Source organism: Perognathus longimembris, chromosome 8 (genome assembly GCF_023159225.1).
Source record: "Perognathus longimembris pacificus isolate PPM17 chromosome 8, ASM2315922v1, whole genome shotgun sequence".
Lineage (NCBI taxonomy): Eukaryota > Metazoa > Chordata > Mammalia > Rodentia > Heteromyidae > Perognathus > Perognathus longimembris.
The window spans coordinates 23782774-23802473 of NC_063168.1; the positions used below are offsets into that span (position 1 = coordinate 23782774).

The 19700-nt window shown below is 42.6% G+C and overlaps 1 protein-coding gene across 1 annotated transcript in view; it reads left to right on the forward strand.

Annotated features, from left to right (window-relative positions):
* Window positions 1–19700, forward strand: part of Antxr1 (ANTXR cell adhesion molecule 1) — a 210261-nt gene that overhangs the window by 125567 nt on the left and 64994 nt on the right. The window contains exons 13-14 of the mRNA XM_048352655.1: window positions 998–1093; window positions 13316–13357. Of these exons, the coding sequence (XP_048208612.1) occupies window positions 998–1093; window positions 13316–13357 (138 nt within the window). The remainder of the gene's footprint in view (window positions 1–997; window positions 1094–13315; window positions 13358–19700) is intronic.

Consider the following 19700-nt stretch of genomic DNA (forward strand, 5'->3'; position numbering starts at 1 on the left):
ACTCGGGGGCCTAGATATCCCTAAGATTTTTTGCTCAAGGCTAGAGTCTACCACTTGAGACACAGATCCACTTCTGGCTTTTTGATGATTAATTGGAAATGAGAGTCTCATAGACTTTCCTGCCTGGGCTGGCTTTGAACTGTGATCCTCAGATCTTAGCCTCTTGAGTAACTAGGATTACAGGCATGAGCCACCAGCTCCTGGCAGACCGCCCCCCCCCCCCGAGAGCTGTGCCCCCCCCACAGCCACCAAAACAAAAAAAAATAACTCCCCAGCAATGGGGGAAGTGGTCTAGACTCATGATCTCCAGTGGCTTCCCTGGATGCTGTTTCGGGGTGCTGTTTTCATGTGAGGCTTCTTTGCTAAAACCTAACACCCCCCTGGGGCCACAACAACCATGGATGGGACTAGGCATGTTTGGAAGAGGGAAGCATGGGTGTTGGGTGTCTCCATCATCAACTCACAAAGCCACATGATCTGCTTGCTGGCTGACTCAGCCACCACCACCCCACCCCCCACACACACACCTAGAAGGCTCAGTGGCGGCTTCCCTGACCTCACACTGTCATTAGCAGGCTGTAGACTGCATCCACAGCACGAATCTGTTATATGCACCTGTGTGACTAGGATTGGAGACGTGGGCTGAATTAGCACAGATGGTAGCCTGAGCATTAGGCCTAGTGAACTGGAAGTTGTCACTAGGTAGAGATAATGCTCCAGAGGCTCAAGGGGAAATGTTAGGCCATCTCAGTGCCTGTTCAACCTCCTTATAGGGTTGATCCTTTGTAATGGTTATGAAAGAGACCAGAAAAGGCAAATCTATTTCTCTTGGAAATCGGCTCAAATGAGTATGTTACAGGGCCATAAGCCCAATGTGTGTTAGCACCCTGTGCTCCTCTCTGGGCCTCAAATCTGCCATTGATGATGGGCTTTGGGAGGGAAGACCATGAATGGTCAATCCACTGCTGACTGACTTGCTCTTCTCTTGGCTCCACAGTCAGATGGTTCCATCCTGGCAATTGCCTTGCTGATCCTGTTTCTGCTCCTAGCCCTGGCACTGCTGTGGTGGTTCTGGCCACTCTGCTGCACTGTGGTAAGTACCCCAGTCTCAGACCATACAAGGGAAGATGACAGGAAGTCTCCAAAATTACAGTTGGGGGAGAAAAGGACCAAAGCTATAGCTGTAGGGGACAAATGATACATTTTTAAAGTATAATTGATACAAACAGTATAAACTTGCCTTGGACATTGGAATTTTGAGGCACAAGCAGTCATGAACAGAAGAAGCTGCTCTAGATCCAAAAAGATCCAAAATAGTTATTTAACATGGAATACACATGCAGTAGGCATGTAGAGGCATGGTGCACATGTGTACACACACACTCACACAACACACTTGTTGAATTTCTCTAAGTGGCACTCTTCTAAGGTCCCTCTGGCCTTAGCCACTATTGTATCCATCTGACAGAATGCAGGCCTCTGCCTTCCACCATAAAGAGAGGCACCACCATTATTTCATCAATTTTAGCTAACATTTATAACTCAGTGGTGAGTTACCACTGGTCCAAGCACATGGTCAGGAGGAGCTGGCTTCCTCCCATCATAGTCACCTGGGGTCACCACAGAGCTCCAGAAAAATGTCACTTCGGATAGCATGGGTCCTAGAATAACCTACCCTACTAATCTTGTGTTCCCAAAGGAAAGAGTATCTGTCTGCTCCCTTGTTTCTAGTCTTTGGCCTCTAGACTGAAAAAAAAGTCTCAAATAAAGTAGTACCAAATAAAGAGTAAAATGCCAGCTCTGACATGTCTAGTTCTAGCATGTGCTTCATGTGTTCTGTAAAACCCAGGTAAGTCTGAAATGTCTACTGCTGGGCTACACCAATCTCCTGTTCCCTGTACTTCACCCTCCCAGTGAGGAGCTCATGATGGGGAAATAGGCAGCGAGCTTCACTTTATTTCAGGAATTCCAGCATTTAATGTAGCAGCCAGGGATTTATGTCTGTGTATAGAACAGTTCTGGACCAGGACTACAAGTACATAGAGCAGTGACTTGGAAAGGAGGGGAAAATGGCTTCCAGTTAAAAGAGGTAACAAAAGTATGAGATGAGAAGCCCAACCATAATGGGGACTGTGTGGCAGGGACTTATGGACAGGTGGACCCGGGGCAGATGAACACAGATGTGTCTAGGACCCAAAACAGGAACAATTTATCAGTCAAATAGTATCATGTCCACTGTACTGATTACAAAGATGTTGAATAGAACTCCTCATAGCAGCCCCAAGAGTTAAGTGTCTTTTTAAATACTTAAGGCTTTTATTTTCAGGAGGGGAAAAATCCTCACAATTCAACTAGACTACATTCTGTATTGATTCCAAACAAGTACGTTTTCAAGTTCAGAATTCTGAAGGAAAAATAAAGACAAATAAAATATTTTGAGGTAGACTCTGAAACAAGGAATGGACAGGGGTGGTGGCATCAAGCAGGGAACACCAGGGCATCCATTATGATCTTGTTCACTTAGAACCTTGGATTATCATAAACAGCCACTTCAGGATGGAGCAGCTAGGAACAGCTAAGGAAAACTCCAACTGCTAGATGAGTGAGCAGGGACAAGTTACTTAATCCCTCTTTCTGCTTCTCTGCTGATACAATAGAAGCCCTTAATCCTCTAAGCAAAGATAAAGGCATTTATACAAAGAGTTGTTAGAAAATACATAGCAAGGGCTATTCATTATTGGTAATAGTATTTAAAAAAGCTTTTTACTATAGTAGAAGTTCTACTGTTGTATTGCATGGCAATAGATTCATATTTGTGGAAAGTTTCTCAAAACAACCCTTTCATTATGGGAAGCTGCATCACCCTAGGCAGGATTGTTTTTGCAATGTCCCAAATATTTGTCAATGAATGTTAAGTTAAGTCCCTGCTGCTTTGGAAAGCAGTCGCAGTGTCTTAATGTGATCTGATTTTTTAAGTCCCAAAGGACTCCATACGAAGGGAAGAATGGAGATTAATTTTCCTGTTTATGATGTCTATTAAAATGGTCCCCATCCCCTACTGCTGGAAGCTGGCCTGGCCTCTAGTGCTTGATGTGTCCCCAAAACTCTGTTGACCACTTGCTTCTGTGATGAGTGATGATGTTCTAATGGGACAGAATAAAGTCATGTGTTTTCTGAATGAAGTAAACAGGAGGGAAGGCAAACATGAGTCTTCCCACAAGGCCTTGTTCAAAAGATTCTGGAAAGCTTCTCTATCCTGAGTAGCAGCATCTCTCATTGCAGTCCCCTAACTGAGGGTGTCTTTGTAAATATGATCTCCAAATTTCCCTCTGTCATTTCCCTTCATGTGGGAAATGCTCCATAACTTGACAGCAAAGCTACATCTCAATGTTGGGAAGAACCACCAGAGAGAAAGGAGTGACCTGCAAATTGTGGGATGCATGTGATAACTGCACTGCCACCCTAGGAGTCATATTGACAGTGTGAAACAGTCCTTAGTCCACCCCAGCTAAGCCATGCTTAGCCCTTCAGTGGCTAGATGGGGAGGGACATAAACTCCTGGAGGGTGGCTGGGGAGTAGAATAGGCACCCGGATGCTACTTTACTAGCTCTAAAGGGCAATCTTGTGGAACTCCAGTTGGAACTGCCATCTCATCATCCTCTTACTTTTTCCTTGTCATGTCTAGAGCGACATGTCCAAATGGCAGAGGGGAATCGGGTGATGTTTTCCCATCCCACTTTGTCTTTCTCAAGGAATTTCTCTCAAACGTCACCAGTTACCTGGAGATCTTTGTTCTTCCTCTGACCCTTTCCTGCTTAGTAGAAGCCTGTTCTTGTAGCTTTGAAAAAAATGGAGGCTAACCACTGATAACTCTTCTACTTCCAGCACTTTCCCATATGTGTCCTCCTCTAACATGAGGATCTGGTCGGATGAGAATGACCTGCTCCTGCTATGCCTCATTTTCCCTTTCCCCACATGGTTCCCTTGAGCCCTTCACTCCAGCCCTTCCATCTTCATCCTTTCTGTTCACTTCCCTTCCATGAAGCCTACTCTTCACCAATAAATGTGCCACTGTCCTCCAAGCTGCCCAAACTGGAGACTATAGAGTAACCCCTAGTGTCCTCTGACACATCAGGTCTCATCTCACTTCCGAGTATCTTCAGTTTGCCACCTTCTCACACCTCATCTTATTAATTATCCCTAGGAGTAGAGTGTACCTGAAGATGGTCCTCCCATCCACTTATCTACTCAAGGAACTTAGAAATTCACTGAGTGGCAGTTTTGATCTATGCAGTTTGTTAAGTTCTGGAGAACTAAGGCCTTAGCTTTATCAGCTTCATTTAACAGATGAAGACAGACGCAATTATAACAGTACTAACAATGCCACAATGAAGCAGGCACAGTGCTAAAGGAGCCTATCCCCACAGTGGAAAAGTAAGAGCTAAGACTGGAGAAGTTGGGCCAAGAGTTGGAACTTTATATTACAGCCACTGAACAGTCAGGAGCAGGAAGTGAATTAGGCCATGATCTGATTATTGTTTTATTATTATTTATTTACTTTTGCAATACTAGCTTTTGAACTCGGGGCTTTTTTTCTGCTTGTATGCAGGTCCTGTAGCACTTAAGCCGTGCCTCAAACATTTTATTTCTTAAGATATTGTTCAGATAGGATTTCACACTTTTGCCCAGGCCAACAATGAACCAAGATCTGCTACTCTGATTTCTGAGTAGCTAGAACCACAGTGTGTATCACCATGCCCAGCTTTCTTTTGAGATAAATTCTTTCTAAATTTTGCCTGGGCTGACTTCACATTGGTATCTTTCTATATCTGCCTCCCTAATAGCTAGAATTATAAGCATGTGCTACCATGCCTGGCCTAATTCCTTTCTTTTTTTTTTTTGTCATGGGATGGGGCTTGAACTCAGGGCGTGGCCACTGTCCCTGAGCTCTTTGTTCAAGGCTAGCACTCTACCACAGCTGAACCACAGTACCACTTCCAGTTTTCTAGTAGTCAGTTGGAGATAAATGTCTCATGGATTTTCTTGCTTGGGCTGGCTTTGAGCCACAATCCTCAGATCTCAGCCTCCTGAGTATCTAGGATTATAGGCATGAGCCACCAGAACCTGGCCAATTAATTTTTTTAATATGAAGATTATCTTTCATGAAGTTGAGAAATACTAAAGTAACAGAAAGCTATTGGTGTTTAAGCAAGAGAATGCTAAGCAGAAGCAATTACATTCCCTCATTAATTCCACAATGGTATATTAAGTACCTACTGAGCACCTGGTACTATGCTATGCTAGAGATGGGAGGGGTGGGGCATGAGTAGTATGTAATTTATACATTGTACTAACTATACTAAAAAGCTGAACCATCTTGGAGGGAATTAGACACAGAAGAAAGCCACCCACAATCTGATGGAACTGTTTCAGATAGTGATTGCTTAAGTGTTTATATTAATATTTCATAGCTTGTGCAAGTAAAGGCATTTTTTTATTTGTATCAAGTGTTATACAACAAAAGACATCCTTGTTCCTTTGAATCCTAAAGACATATCCACTTATTGGAAGGTTACTAGTATATCGGAATCCAAATGGAAAGATCTTGCTATATTTTGCTGGAAAAGTTCTGGAATTTGTTGCACAACAATGTAAATAGACATACTATTACTGAACTACACACTAAAATGATAAGATGGTAAAGTTTAGGTTTGTGGAATGTAATACAATTATGAAAGAAAGAAAAATCTCTTTATAAAGTTGCACTCTAATTACACCACCAAACTATTTAGGTCAAATTAAATCATTATATTTCAGCTCAAATAAAGACTAATATTTTTATTTGGTTTGTCAGAAGAGGATTATATGCATGCATTCAAAATTTTTCTCTGTGTAAACAAATTCTAGCCTCTTCTGTTCTCAAAATGCTTGTAAATACTTTTCAAGCAGTTATATAGAGGATCATGTTTGAATCACTATTGAATTTCAAGGATAGTTCAATAAATAAGCCCCTTGGACTTCTCCAATGACAAATTGCAAGGAGCAAAAATTAATGAAAAACTTAATATGCCTTAACTTGAAGTCGAAATAAAGTCTTCAAATAATGCTCTCCACACCTTTAAGCATCATGTTTCATTTGTAGGGCCAGACACCCAAGCCTAACATCACCAAAGGGATTTGCTGTTTGTTTAATTAAAACATGACTTCTGCAAGCAGCTAGTTATCCTGGCAGGCATATTGGACCTAAACTGATGTACTTTTTGATCCCCTTCCAGCTTCCACCCATTCCCATCTGGACACATCTCACTGTAGTGCTTTACCAGCTTGGTTTTCACTAGCACAGAGAACTACTGTGACCTGCCCTCCCTTCTTGAGCTTGATGCCCCACACCCCATGTCCAGTCCATCCTCATCTCTACCTTCTCTTGAGATCTTCCCTCCTCCCCACTGAGCTGGTCTCATTATTTGTCTTATAGCCTACTAATTTTGTCCCTGTGCCTGCAAGTAAAATAGGAAGGGGCTGGCTGTCATTAGAGACAACATCTTCCTACATCTATTAAAGGAAAGAGCAAATCCTTTCACTTCCATTTTCCATGTGAAACAAAAAATGGGACTGTATTCTGTCTAAGGCTGATTCCTCATGTTCTTACCTTCTATAAGTGAATCTCTTCCTCCCTTTCAAGATTCCCTGACCTTATGTGAATAGGAGAGTTACTGTCTAAAAGCACTAAACTAGGATGAAGAACTGTCCCTTGGTGGGCTCTTCCCTTCAATAGGATTGTCTGCATTGGGAATCTCCAAATTAATTGTGACCTTGGAACTGAACTCTTCCTTGGTATATCCCTGCCCCCACCCTCACCAGCACCTCTAGAAGGACACTAGCATTCTACCAAAAATATGTAGGCAACACAGTCATAAAGAAAGTGGAAGTAACTAAAAGAATGAGCTCCTGGACTATGAGACGTGGTCTCTTTTCTGCCCTCCTTGGAAGCTTCATCCACCTTCATGAGCTTGAAAGTGTCTTGAGCATCCTCAGCACACATCCTGTGTGCCCTGCTCAGATCCCTCTGGCCGCTAATGGCTGGGGTCAGCTCATGTGTAACACGGGCAGAGGCCAAAGGCTCATCTTCCAAGCCTTAGGGGTTGTGAACTTTTATTTTAACAAAATTCTGCTGACACTGGCATGTCATCTAATGGTGACTATGAACCATCATTCTTCCAAATTACCATGTACATCACTTAGGCCTTATCAAGTCATGTTATCCTTCAGCCATGATTGTCACTTTAGAGAGTGATACCTGTGGCCATTTAAATGCTCTCATCTTCTGGGAAATAAGAGACCCAAAATTATTTGAAATTTGAGCTCCAAATGAAAAGAGAGGTTGAGGAAGAAGTAGATGATGGGTAGGGGGACAGGGAGGATGGGGAGAAGGAGAAAGAGGAAAGGGGATAAGCACATTTCTTTGAAAATCTCCTGTGCTACAGTTCAATATCCTTGGCATCAACCTTTGCCTTGCTTTCATGGTAGAAAAGCTGTAGTGGGCCAGCATTAATCAGCCCCTCAAGCAGTCATGAAGTTTCTATAAAATTTAATCAGTCTGCATCCTGGAAAGAGTCATTGGTCTTCCAGCCATTAGCATTTCAACTTTCCTGAACATTTTCCATATCAAGTTTCCATTTTCCATTGGTTTCTTGACTTTTATTAGAGTACCTATTATAAGATTCAAACATCAGAAAGGAAAGGTGGAATACAAAAAAGCAAGAACTCCTCTTATCTGTGTTAGTAAAGCCCTTGACAGTTTGCTTTTCAGAGATAGAATAACATTTTTCCTCTACATAATTCTCTTTCAATGCCTTCCTCATGTAGAACCTTCTAGCAGTAGCTGAGTTGGCGAAGAAATCAAGCCAAAAGTATGAACAATGTTTTATATTAAAGGCTCCAAAAGGCCCTTGCCATCTAAAAACACCATTTGTTTTAACTAACCCTTAGTGTAGTCCAGAAATAATGATTTATGAACAATGAGCTCCTCTTGATTACACAGCAAAACAAGAACACAAAAACAATTCCTGGATAAACATGGTAAGAGCTGCTTTAATGCAGAGCCAGACTCATAAGAAAATAAGGGAAGATCAGGAAAATGTGGTACATATACACAATGGAATTTTATGCCTCTATCAGAAAGAATGCCATTGCCCCATTCGTAAGGAAATGGAAGGACTTGGAAAAAAGTATACTAAGTGAAGTGAGCCAGACCCAAAGAACCATGGACTCTGTGGTCTCCTTCACAGGGAATAATTAGCACAGGTTTAGGCTAGTCACAGCAGAGGATCACAGGAGCCTAATAGCTATGCCCTTATGAATGCATAAGATGATGCTAAGTGAAATCAACTCCATGTTATGGAAACAAGTGTTATATTACTGTTGTAATTACATTCAACATGCCAGGTGAAACCATAGCTTCTACTGTTGATGATCCTTTTGTATCCCCTTCCTGTGGTTGTACCTGCACTATTACTGTATCTCATCTGAGTACCCTGGATACTGATATACAGTATACAATATATAGTATACAGTATACAGTATATAACTGGTATTAGAACTAGGGAAGTGAAAGGGAGTATCAAAATCGAGAGAAAAAGGATAAAAAGACAAACGACTCCAAAAGCAACACTTGCAAAACCATTTGGTGTAAACCAACTGAACAACTCATGGCGGGAGAGGGAAAGGGGGAGGGGAAGGGGGGAATGAGGGAAGAGGTAACAAACAGTACAAGAAATGTACTCAAGGCCTAACATATGAAACTGTAACCTCTCTGTACATCACTTTGACAATAAATAGAAGAAAAAAAAAGAAAAGAAGGGACATTTTCAAGGCCAGAGTCAAAAAGAATCAAGGAATCAGATGATCCAAAGCAGTGTCTATCTGAGGGGAGATTTTCTGATCTCAATAACCCAGAGGTATGTTTTAACAGCCTTTCATTTAGGTCTCAGAATTGAGTCTTTTGCCTAAAATTAGGTCCCAGAGTGATTAGCTGGGTTTTATGTATGTGTTCCTCCAAGTCATAACCATACCATTAAGCATTTTAGAGTTCAAATTTAAACTACCTGGCCTGGCATAGTGGAACATCCCTGTAATTCCAGTACTCAAGAGGCCGAGGCAGGAAGACCCAAAGTTCAAGGACAGTCTAGGATATACAAATGAGACCCTGCAAAATAAAAATAAAGAGTATATGTTTGTAGCTCGCAAGAGGAAGTCAGAATCCTCTGGAGGTTGGTCCTGCAGGCCTCGGGTCTCAGAGGACTGAATTCTAGAGGACTTCTTGGGTTATCTCTCCCCCGTTCAGCTGCTGCTCTTCAGTGCTGGTGAAGAGTAGTCATTGGAAGAGAGTTGTGTGGGAGAGAGATATTAGTCTTGATCTGAAAGGCTATGAAATCACACTCCATAATTATTTTAAACCCAATTTATTGCTCAGAGTCCTTGGAGTTCCACTAAACGCATGAAAAACTCAAGAGAGTAGAAACTGGCTGGGGAAGTCAGGCTCTGTCAGTAGTATTGCCTTTACCCCTCCAAACTTACTGATGGTCATTGGAGAGCGGATGCATCGCAGATCCCCTGTGTGTTGCCACTTCTCCTGCAACAGAAAATGCATGTCTAAGGATGTCACTGCATTTTGGAGTTGGAACCCATAAAAACCGTAGGATTACTTACTCAGGACAGAGCATTGAAAAGTGTAATTCTAGCTACTCAGGAATCTGAAATCTAAGGATCAAGGTTGGAAGCCAGCCCAGGCAAAGAAGCCCAAGAGACTCTTAGCTCCAATTAACCACCAAAAAGCAGAGGTGGAGCTGTGGCTCACGTGGTGGAATGCTATCCTTGAGTGAAAAAGCTAAGGGACAGAACCTAGGCCCTGAGTTCAAACCCTACTACCAACACAAAGCAAAAACAAAAACTACACAAGCACTGAAAGGAATAATGTGTTTTATCAAAATTCCACTATTGGGCTGGGAATATGGCCTAGTGGCAAGAGTGCTTGCCTCCTATACATGAAGCTCACGGTTCGATTCCTCAGCACCACATATATGGAAAATGGCCAGAAGGGGCGCTGTGGCTCAGGTGGCAGAGTGCTGGCCTTGAGCGGGAAGAAGCCAGGGACAGTGCTCAGGCCCTGAGTCCAAGGCCCAGGACTGGCCAAAAAAAAAAAAAAAAAATCTACTATTAAATATCTTAAATTCTTAAGTAAAATAGTATATTAAATAATACTTGGATGTTTGAGGATGTTAAAAATGTGAGCCCAGCAGAGCTGGACAGGAGTGGACAGGACAGGAGTGTCGTGCAGGCCTGTTGCTTGGCAGCAGGGCCAGTGGGAAGGAATGACATCGTTAGGGTGATGTGTCAGCACACCAGAGGAGCAAGGTTGTGACTCGCTATCCTGTTGTTCTTTCTGCAATGACTTACAATAAAAAATTGGCTTTTTTCATTTAGCCTCTTTTTATTGCCAGAAAGAGAGAGATAGAGGGAGAGAGGGTGGGAGGAAGGGAGGGAGGGTGGGAGGGAGAGAAGGAGGGAGAGAAGGAGGGAGAGAGGGAGGGAGGGAGGGAGGGAGGGAGGGAGGGAGGGAGGGAGGGAGGGAGGGAGAGAGAGAGAGAAAGAAGAACCATCTCAGGACTTCACATTTTGCCTCTCTGGATCACACCCTTAAAGATTACCCCACTGTGGGGCACCTGCTTCTTTCTTAGAGCAGGCTGGTAGTGTTTGGCTCTGACCAGTGGGAAGACCTCTACCACCATTCCTGACAGACCACCCAGGTCTACTTCCTGTTTACCCAGACATGATGGCATTATTTACAGAAGCTGAAGTACCCCCACTGACAGTGTGTTGGTGTAGAATCTAGATTACCAACTAATTTTCATTTAGTTAGTGCAAGTCATGTGAGTTATCTTTTGAGTTGCCCTCAGGGTCTGGCACACTGTAGATCTAAAGCAGACATTCAATAAATGCCTAATGAATTAAACCAAGCAGCAATCCCACAAATGAGTTGGTCTGAGTAGTGAGCTGTTTTGTGTCCCTGGGCACTATGTGGACAGCAACAGTTTTACGAATCACTGGCTTCTCTGCATCTCCATCTGGAATGCACCTGACATAGTCATGGTGTATGAGAAGGTGGAGGCATTAAAGATATAACAAAGGCAAGAGGCAGACAAGAAAGGCAAAGGAGAGTACTAATCATACATATTATCTATGGAATGCCTCTCCTCTACCAGGCATGTAACACACAATTGCTCACCATGACTTAATTCCTGCATGGTTTGTGTTCTACTGGACAGTGGAGCTCAGGAAAGTGAAAGCATGTCTTAAGTCTGCATAGTCAGGAGAAGGAAGGTCTGGGGCTTACATTTGATAGCTGAGCTGGGCTTGTATACAGGAAAGGAGCTGCTAATAGCACTGCCAAGATAAGACTGCTGCTCTTCCCAGAACCTCTTCATAGGCCAAGATTTACCATGCCCCCCAATTCTGTCAACTGCTGTGTTTCAAACATTTGGGTCTTCTTCTCACTCCCCTGACTTTCTTTCAAATCACTGCCCCCCTCCTCACCCCTTCCTCCAGTTTTCAAGCATTTCCTGTTTTAAAATAATCTACTGCCCCTGGGATGATGGGAAATCAACACTGGACAGTGATAATTCTCTCCAGAGGTTTCCTTAAGGAATTCTAAGCCAAGGTTGAGTGGGTGAGCAAAAGCATGGCTCCCATAGTGACCAGGAAGTGGAGGAAGATGAAATGATAGTTCAGAACCTCAGGAGGCCTTTATCTCTGCCTCTTCAATTAATTGAAAACTGGACTTTCAGACACTTGGAATTTCACTCCACTGGCTGAAGTTTCTAGCCTGCCCCATTGTACAGACATAGCATTATGGATAATGGGTATAGAATTGAAGACTAGAACCCTACTAAGGTCTCCGAATGATCAAATCCAGAGGAGACAGGAACTTAATGTGGACATGTGAGGAAGAGCTTGATGCCACTTGAGTACCCTGTCTATAGCCAGAGATGAGTTCTTAGAATTGAAGATTAATGGGTTTATGGGCAGTCCCTGAGCACTCATCGACAAAGTAGACAGCCCCAATGCTGAGACATTGAGATATCTGTGATGAGCTCAGGAGTCATCTAAAGAAAAGTGCTACTTTAGAGGAGCCAGAATTCTGACAATAAATTCATAGTGAGGGTCAGGAGCCCCCAAGAGATATATTGGGTCACAGTAGACAATAGACCAAACTGCATGTAAGAGGACATAACTCCAGCTAACTTTAAGAGCATTCCTTTTATTAACGGGGTGGACAGGTTGGGGATAAGCATGCCACCCAGCCATCTTCATTGTCTATTTCTCTCCCCTGAACTATCCTCTCATGGGGAAGAGGCTCTCAGTTACGAGCCTGTTCTGAAGATCCATGCATCTCTTGACCTTTATGATGGGACCACTGCAGAGTACTTTCTTATAAAATTGTTGTGAAATCTTTATGCTCTAAATGCTAGTGATCTGAGAGAGAATCCTGGCCAGTCTTCCTTCACTGCCTTGGGTGAGGGATTGCTCAGCCTGAGCATCATACACTCTCTCCGTGAGAACCACTGGGGTCAGTGACAGGATTTCTGGTCACCTAGGCATAGCCCATACTCAGCTCATTTTTGCAGTCCAGTCTTAACTTCCACTGTGTAACCATCCTTTGTTGGATGTATAGATGGTTGGATAGATGGATGAGTGATTTAATGTATAACCAACTAGACAAGTAAATGGATGAATATATTTGCAAGATAACTACCTAAAGTAAGTAAGAAATAAAAATGTCAATTTGGGAACATTTGTACAAAACTTCCACATTGGAAATATAACTGTCCAATGGTACTACTAAGGGTGAAGAAATGCAGCAGTGGTACTCACTAGATACTAGATGTTGAAAATGAACTCTAAAACCTGTGGGTGGGATGGGAGGGAAAAACTGGGAGAGAGTGAGAGAAAGGGGGACGTTGTCCAAAAAGAAATGTTCTCTTTACCTGACTTACATAACTGTAACCCTTCTGTACATCACCTTCATAATAACAACAAGAAACACTTTAAGAAAATATAACTATCAGTCTAGGTCCTACTCAAATTAACTGAGCTACACTGACCAGAGAGTTCATGACACAGATTGTCTGCTTTGCTTGGGCCATTCCCATGGTAATTATGGCCACACGACCGAAGACCAAAGCAACAAAGAGAAGGCTTTTAGAAACCAGATGGCTGAAGATTTCCACTTATTTGTCTTTTTCTTTTTCTTTATAGATTATCAAGGAAGTCCCTCCACCCCCTGTAGAGGAGAGTGAGGTAAGTGGCCAAGTGGGCAAGATAGCAGGGTGTGATGGGAAGCTAGCTGGACACTCACCCCCTGCCAAGCAGGGCCTGGACCCCACTCTGTGTGGAGCAGCAGGAAGGGAAACCTTTATCTATATACTCACAAAGGATTAATGAGAACTGAACTAAAGACAGAATGATGATGCCCTCCTACAAAGAAAAGATTTAAAATGCAAACACCAATGTCCTAAGTACAGTTCTTTGGAGTTGCGAGGACCCAATTTTTCCTCTAAAATACTTTAGAGAAAAAGTCTTCTCACTGCAAATTTATGCTTTATGTGTGCAAATCAGTGCAAATTTGCCACATTCTCCAAATAATCATTGGTTCTAGGAACAGCCTGATGCTAAAGTGTTCCAATTTTCTTTAATTTAAAACAGCATTACCTAAAGATTTGCCAGGCAGTAATGAAAATATGCTGGAGGAGGATATGCTAATATCCTGGCCTCACTCTCAAACCCTCATCATCTAAAGGAAAAAAGAAATTGTATATTCTACTACCAAAAGGACCAGTAAGCAGTTCTGATTCACAAGTGGCCTGGCATGGAAAATAATGGAGGTATCATGGTCCAATCATGAAGATCATCTCATTGCAGGAATGCATAGTAAGGAGTTTCCCTCATCTGGGTTAGCTGCAGTTCCCAGGAACAGTGCTCACCCATTTAGAATCCCGAAGACAGAGCCAGACACTTAGTAGGACCAAAAGATACAGCCCCTGAAGTCTAGCATTGTATGCAAACCTGCTCATCTTTCTCTCTCTCAATGCCTTTTCCTCAATGTCCAATTTCCTGCATACAGAGAGGAAGACAATTACATTTAAAATTCCATGTGTCTCTTATGTGCTGGACCATATGCATGTAAGCCTGCGGATTTAATAGCTGCAACCAATTAAAGCACATCTTGGTGGAATGCTAGCTTTCTGCCCAGAAGTCAAGGGAGGAAATTACACTGCTGTACAAAGAGGAGGGAGAAACTAAGAGGGGAAAAACTCAACATTCACAAAGCCCTTCCTTAATCCTTCAAGAGCAGGCAGCACACTAGCTCTATGGTTCCTGTTTGGCTTGACCTCTGTTGTGCGCAGCTGTCTCTTAGACTCCCAAAGAAAACAGAGCTAGAAGCTGTCTCGATGGGGCTGCTGTGTTGACCCTGTGGGGAGAGTTCCCTCCCTCCCCTAGGTTTAGTTAGAGTTGTTGCTCTTTCTTCTGCTGCTAGCTCTGCATTTGCCTTTAGAAGGTGATGTGGCAGCCCCAATGGCCAAAGTGTGTTGGAGGATTCAGACAGGAGATTGGGGGGTCTAATGTACCCCAGTTCCAGCATCCATCAGAGCTCCCCATTCTCTACAAGCCCAACACATATTTGTAGGACTCAGCATTCTACCCATCCACACAACCTTGGAACCAAACAAAGAATAGCTTAAAGCAAAGTAGGGTGGGGGGGAGTAATTGAGTTTTTCTAGTTTCATCTACCACTTTGTCCTGAAGGTGAACATGGTATCTAGAACAAAATGACAACCTTCAGAGATGTGAGACCTGCAGGCTTGTAGGAGGCTGGCCAGGGACAGGTTGATTACTTTAGCATGTGTGTTGGCCCCAATGGTTCCTTGGCCCTAATCCCTTCTTAATAGATTTTGGCAGGGAAAAAAGAAAGAAATCTCACAGAAACAAATATTATAATTAATCCCAAGCAAAAGTATTTTATATAATGCCCTGAAAATTTCCATCTGAGCCTAGACAACCTCAATTCCAGCTCCCATGTTCAGATCCCAACAGGGTTCAAATCTAGTTTATGTGAAACTATCTTCACTGAACGTACTGCTATCCCTTCCATCGAGCTTTTCTTTCTCCTTCTCTGTATGTGTTAATTCTTCCTTCTAGAAAAAGGCATTAGCCAAGCGCCAATGGCTCAAGCCTGTAATCCTTAGCTACTCAGGAGGCTGAGATCTGAGGGTCATGATTTGAAACCAGTCTAGGCAGGAAAGGCCATGAGACTCTTATCTCCAAATAACTACCAAAAAGTGGAAGTGGTGCTGTGACTCAATGTAGTAGAGCACTAGCCTTGAGTGAAAAAGCTCAAGGACGGTACCCAGGCCCTGAGTTCAAGCCCTATGATCAAGGAAAAGAAAAAAAAATATTAGACTGCTGGCTATTTGAAGGTCTAGATCCATATCTACTTAGCCTTAGACAATCTTCAAAGCACTTAACACAAGCAGAGAGTGGTGGTGTCAGCTTATAAAGTCAGCACTTGTGAGGCTGAGACAGGCAGATTCAAAGTTCAATACCAGCCTGGGATATACAGTGAGAGACTATCTTCACAAAAAAAGAAAGAGAGACCGAGGGAGGGAGGGAGGAAGGGAGGGAGGGAAAGAGGGAGGGAGGGGGGAAAGAAAAAATATAAAGATCTGCACATAGTTTCTAACAATAACTATATGAAGCTAAATTTTCTCTCTGACATGTTTAAGAGTAAGTTAAGTACTAATTACCTAAGCATTTATCAGTTCTATAACCATCAATCCTAAGGACAACGTGTCTACTACATAAATAACTAAAGTTTAAAAATTCTGTAGCACTCTTCATAATGGGCCTCTTTCAAATAGAATCATTTTTGATTGACAATACCAAAATACACACTGTAAAAAGGCATGACTTGTACTAATTATTAGTACAGTGTTAAGCTAGCCACAGCAGATGATCACAAGAGCCCATCATCTATGCCCTTATGAACACATAAGATGATGCTAAGTGAAATGAACTCCATGTTATGGAAACAAGTATTATATCACTGTTGTAATTATTTTCAACATTCCATGTGAAACCATAGCTTTTTTTTGTTGATGATCCTCTTGTATCCCCTTCCTGTGGTTGTCCCCACGCTATCACTGTATCTCATCTGAGTACCCTGGATACTGTATATACGCATATTAGAACTAGGGAAGGGAAAGGGAATATCAAAATCGAGAGACAAAGGATAAAAAGACAAACGACTCCAAAAGCAATACTTACAAAACCATATGGTGCAAACCAACTGAACAACTCATGGGGGGAGAGGGAAAGGGGGAGAGGAGGGGGAAATGAGGGAGGAGGTAACAAACTGTACAAGAAATGTACCCATGCCTTACATATGAAACTGTAACCCCTCTGTACATCACTTTAACAATAAATAAGTAATTATTCAGAAAAAAAAGGCATGACTTTCTGAGGTCCCATGAAGCCAAGTGCCTGGGATTTGGAGAGCTCAACAAAAGCAAGGAAGCTTGGTGGTAACTAAGAGGATGCTTTTGGGGTTAAGATTCTTTGGTGATTTGCATCTGAGTGAGGATTCTTCACTAAGTCTCTATTCCAAGTAACTGGTGATATGCGAGAGAATGCAGTAACGTTGGACTCCATCTGATGGCTTCATTCAAATGTTATCACCTTCCATGGATTTGCCCACTGCATTTGGAGTTTCTATCAGGCTCTTCAGGCTGCAAAACATTCAATTAAAAGTTACTACATTAAGAAAGTTCATGATAGAGATGAATAAAGTTGTCTTCATTCTCTAAGTTATTTATATAGTAGATATGTCTTCCTTAGGATGTGATGGTTACTGAACTGATGGGAATTTTGTCAATTAATACTTAACTATTATATATATATATATATATATATATATATATATATATATATATATATATATTGGCCAGTCCTGGGGCTTAGACTCAGGGCCTGAGCACTGTCCCTGGCTTCTTTTTGCTCAAGGCTAGCACTCTGCCACTTGAGCCACAGCGCCACTCTTCTGGCCATTTTCTGTATATGTGGTGCTGGGGAATTGAACCCAGGGCCTCATGTATACGAGGCAAGCACTCTTGCCACTAGGCCATATCCCCAGCCCTTAACTATTATATATTAAGTATAGTATATAATATAAATAACTACTACAATGTATATGGCATAAAGAAGGTTTGAGTTCATTTCGCTTTTAATTGTAGTTGACACTATTTGAAATATTCAAACTAGTTCAGGATAAATGGACCCAGATAGACTGTAGTTGAAGAATTATCAATAACTGAGCAGCTCCAGGCTCAAGCCTCCTTGCTCTAACTCTTAACATCTCTGATTCATTCCATGAATTCTTTTTCCATGAATTCCTCATGCCCTCATTTCTCTGGACTGTGCAGAACTCTTCCATTCTGATTCTACCTGCTAATACATCACTAGGCCTTTATTTCACCTTCTACCCCAGTACATTTCAACCTCTCAGTTTCGATCTCTTAGTTCCCAACAGGAATATCCTTACCCCTACTGATCTTGCACTCTATATGACAGATCATAAATCACAGTTTACATCCAGCCAATGGACTGGCTGTACTTGAGTCAGAGCCCAGTCCTGGCCCAACCAGCTATGGCCAAAAAGAAGAATCATTTGCTTCCTAACAAGCCACAGCCATGAGCATGCACAGAATAAGTTTCCCTGGAATGAACAGTTTGGTTTACTAACTTAACTATAGTTTAATGAACTATCAAAATACAAACTACCACCAAGAACCCAGGCCCCTGCCACTCATACAAGATCCCAACTTTATACACACTTGAAAGAAAATGCCTGACAGGAAACCACATGACTGAATGGAAATTTGGTGATAGCTGAGCCTTAAGCAGTTACATGTCTCAGACAGAGAATACACATAAAGTAAACATGCTAGGGAAAAGGAACGTCTTCTCAGGCGCATCTCAGATGTGTAGCTCACATCAATGGCTACTGTGCTCTTTCTGACTCAAGCCACTTTGGCCAGACCCAGTCTGGAAAGATTAGTAGTGCATTTTATTTGCTGATTAAAAACAAAATGGCCCCTTCCTGGAACCTAGACCCGTCTTCAACATTGAATTGGACACCAGTAGTTTACACCTATAATCCTAGCTACTCAGAAGACTGAAATCTGAAGATCATGGTTCAAAGTCAGGCTAGGCAGGGAAGTCGGTCAGACTCATCTCCAATTAACTAAGAAAGCAGGAAGTAGAGTTATATCTCAAGTGGTAGAGCACTATCTATGAGCACAAAAGGTCAGATTCAGTGCCTAGGTTCAAAATTCAAGTCCCCGGACTTGCACAACAAAAACGTTCTTTCCAGAAAAGGTTACATTTCAATCTCTGATGGGGAAGGGGTTTCTTGGGTATGGACCCCTGAAGGTTGAGGCATGGAGCTATAAAAAAAGTCTGGCAAAATTGGGAAAGATAGAAAAGTTCAAAGTCTGTGAACAGTACAGACTGATCCATTTCTGGGTCAACCAAGTGATATTCCAAGTCCTATTCCACAGCTGTTTCTTCCTGAGAGGGTATACGCAGGTCTGCTTGAGGACAAGCAGGTCAGACTGGGCCTCTTCATCTGAGGAATGTGCTGCCACTTGTGTCAGACTATGGAATGTCGAAGGCTACCACATCCTTAAGGAGTTAACCTTCCCCTGATGGGAAACGAGCAGCCCTCTATGATCTCTGCGGTTTCTCTCGGGCACTGCTGACTTCTTGCTTCTTCTGTTTTTATCTCTCCCTCCTTTTTTGTTAGATCCCAGCTGGCAGGCCCCTTTCTATACTCCCCCAAGGCTCTATTGGCATGAGGTTATCTTCATGGGGGACTTCCACTGAAGTCTCAGGGGCTAGGAGAGACCACAATGCTGCTGTCAACATGGCCCCTTCCTTCCCATCCCGCTTCCATTCCCACAGCTGGGAAGCTTTGCCACTCTCTGTTCAGAATGCCCTCTAAGCCAACAGCTCCTGTCCACTCTTTTCTATGTATCTCCTAGCAATTGCCCAAAAGTCCCAGTCCTGCTACTTGGCTTATACAAAGACATTTGCCCTAGCCAGATCTGTCTCCCAGTAACCGTAGAGGACACCAAAACCTTTGTATTAAAAACAGGATAGCTGAGGTTTTTTATACTTGGTGGCCTTACCCCTTGTGCTACATCTGTGGAGGGTAAGGAGTGGAATTTCTCAAGAATCTTGGAGATGCAGAAATTCACCTTTAAGTACTGCTGTTGTAGTGGATTCTCTGGGGTCTGTGTGTTTATTCCACCAATTTTTGACCAAATGAAAAATATATGTCAACACTTCTTTTCTCTTCCTGTGGATTTGCAAAACTCTCCCAGGTCCTACAATGTGTAAACACAGACATACTGGAGGGGAAACTCTGACTTGCCCTTTGGTCAAACCCTATGGCCTGTATGTTTATTTTTTTGTTGTTATTTGCTGGGCAAACTAGGGTCAAGAGACTAAAGGATAGCCTCAATGAATCAGGACTGAGCATGTGCACCAGTTTTAGGTCTAGGCATTTCCTGTTGAGACAAGCACT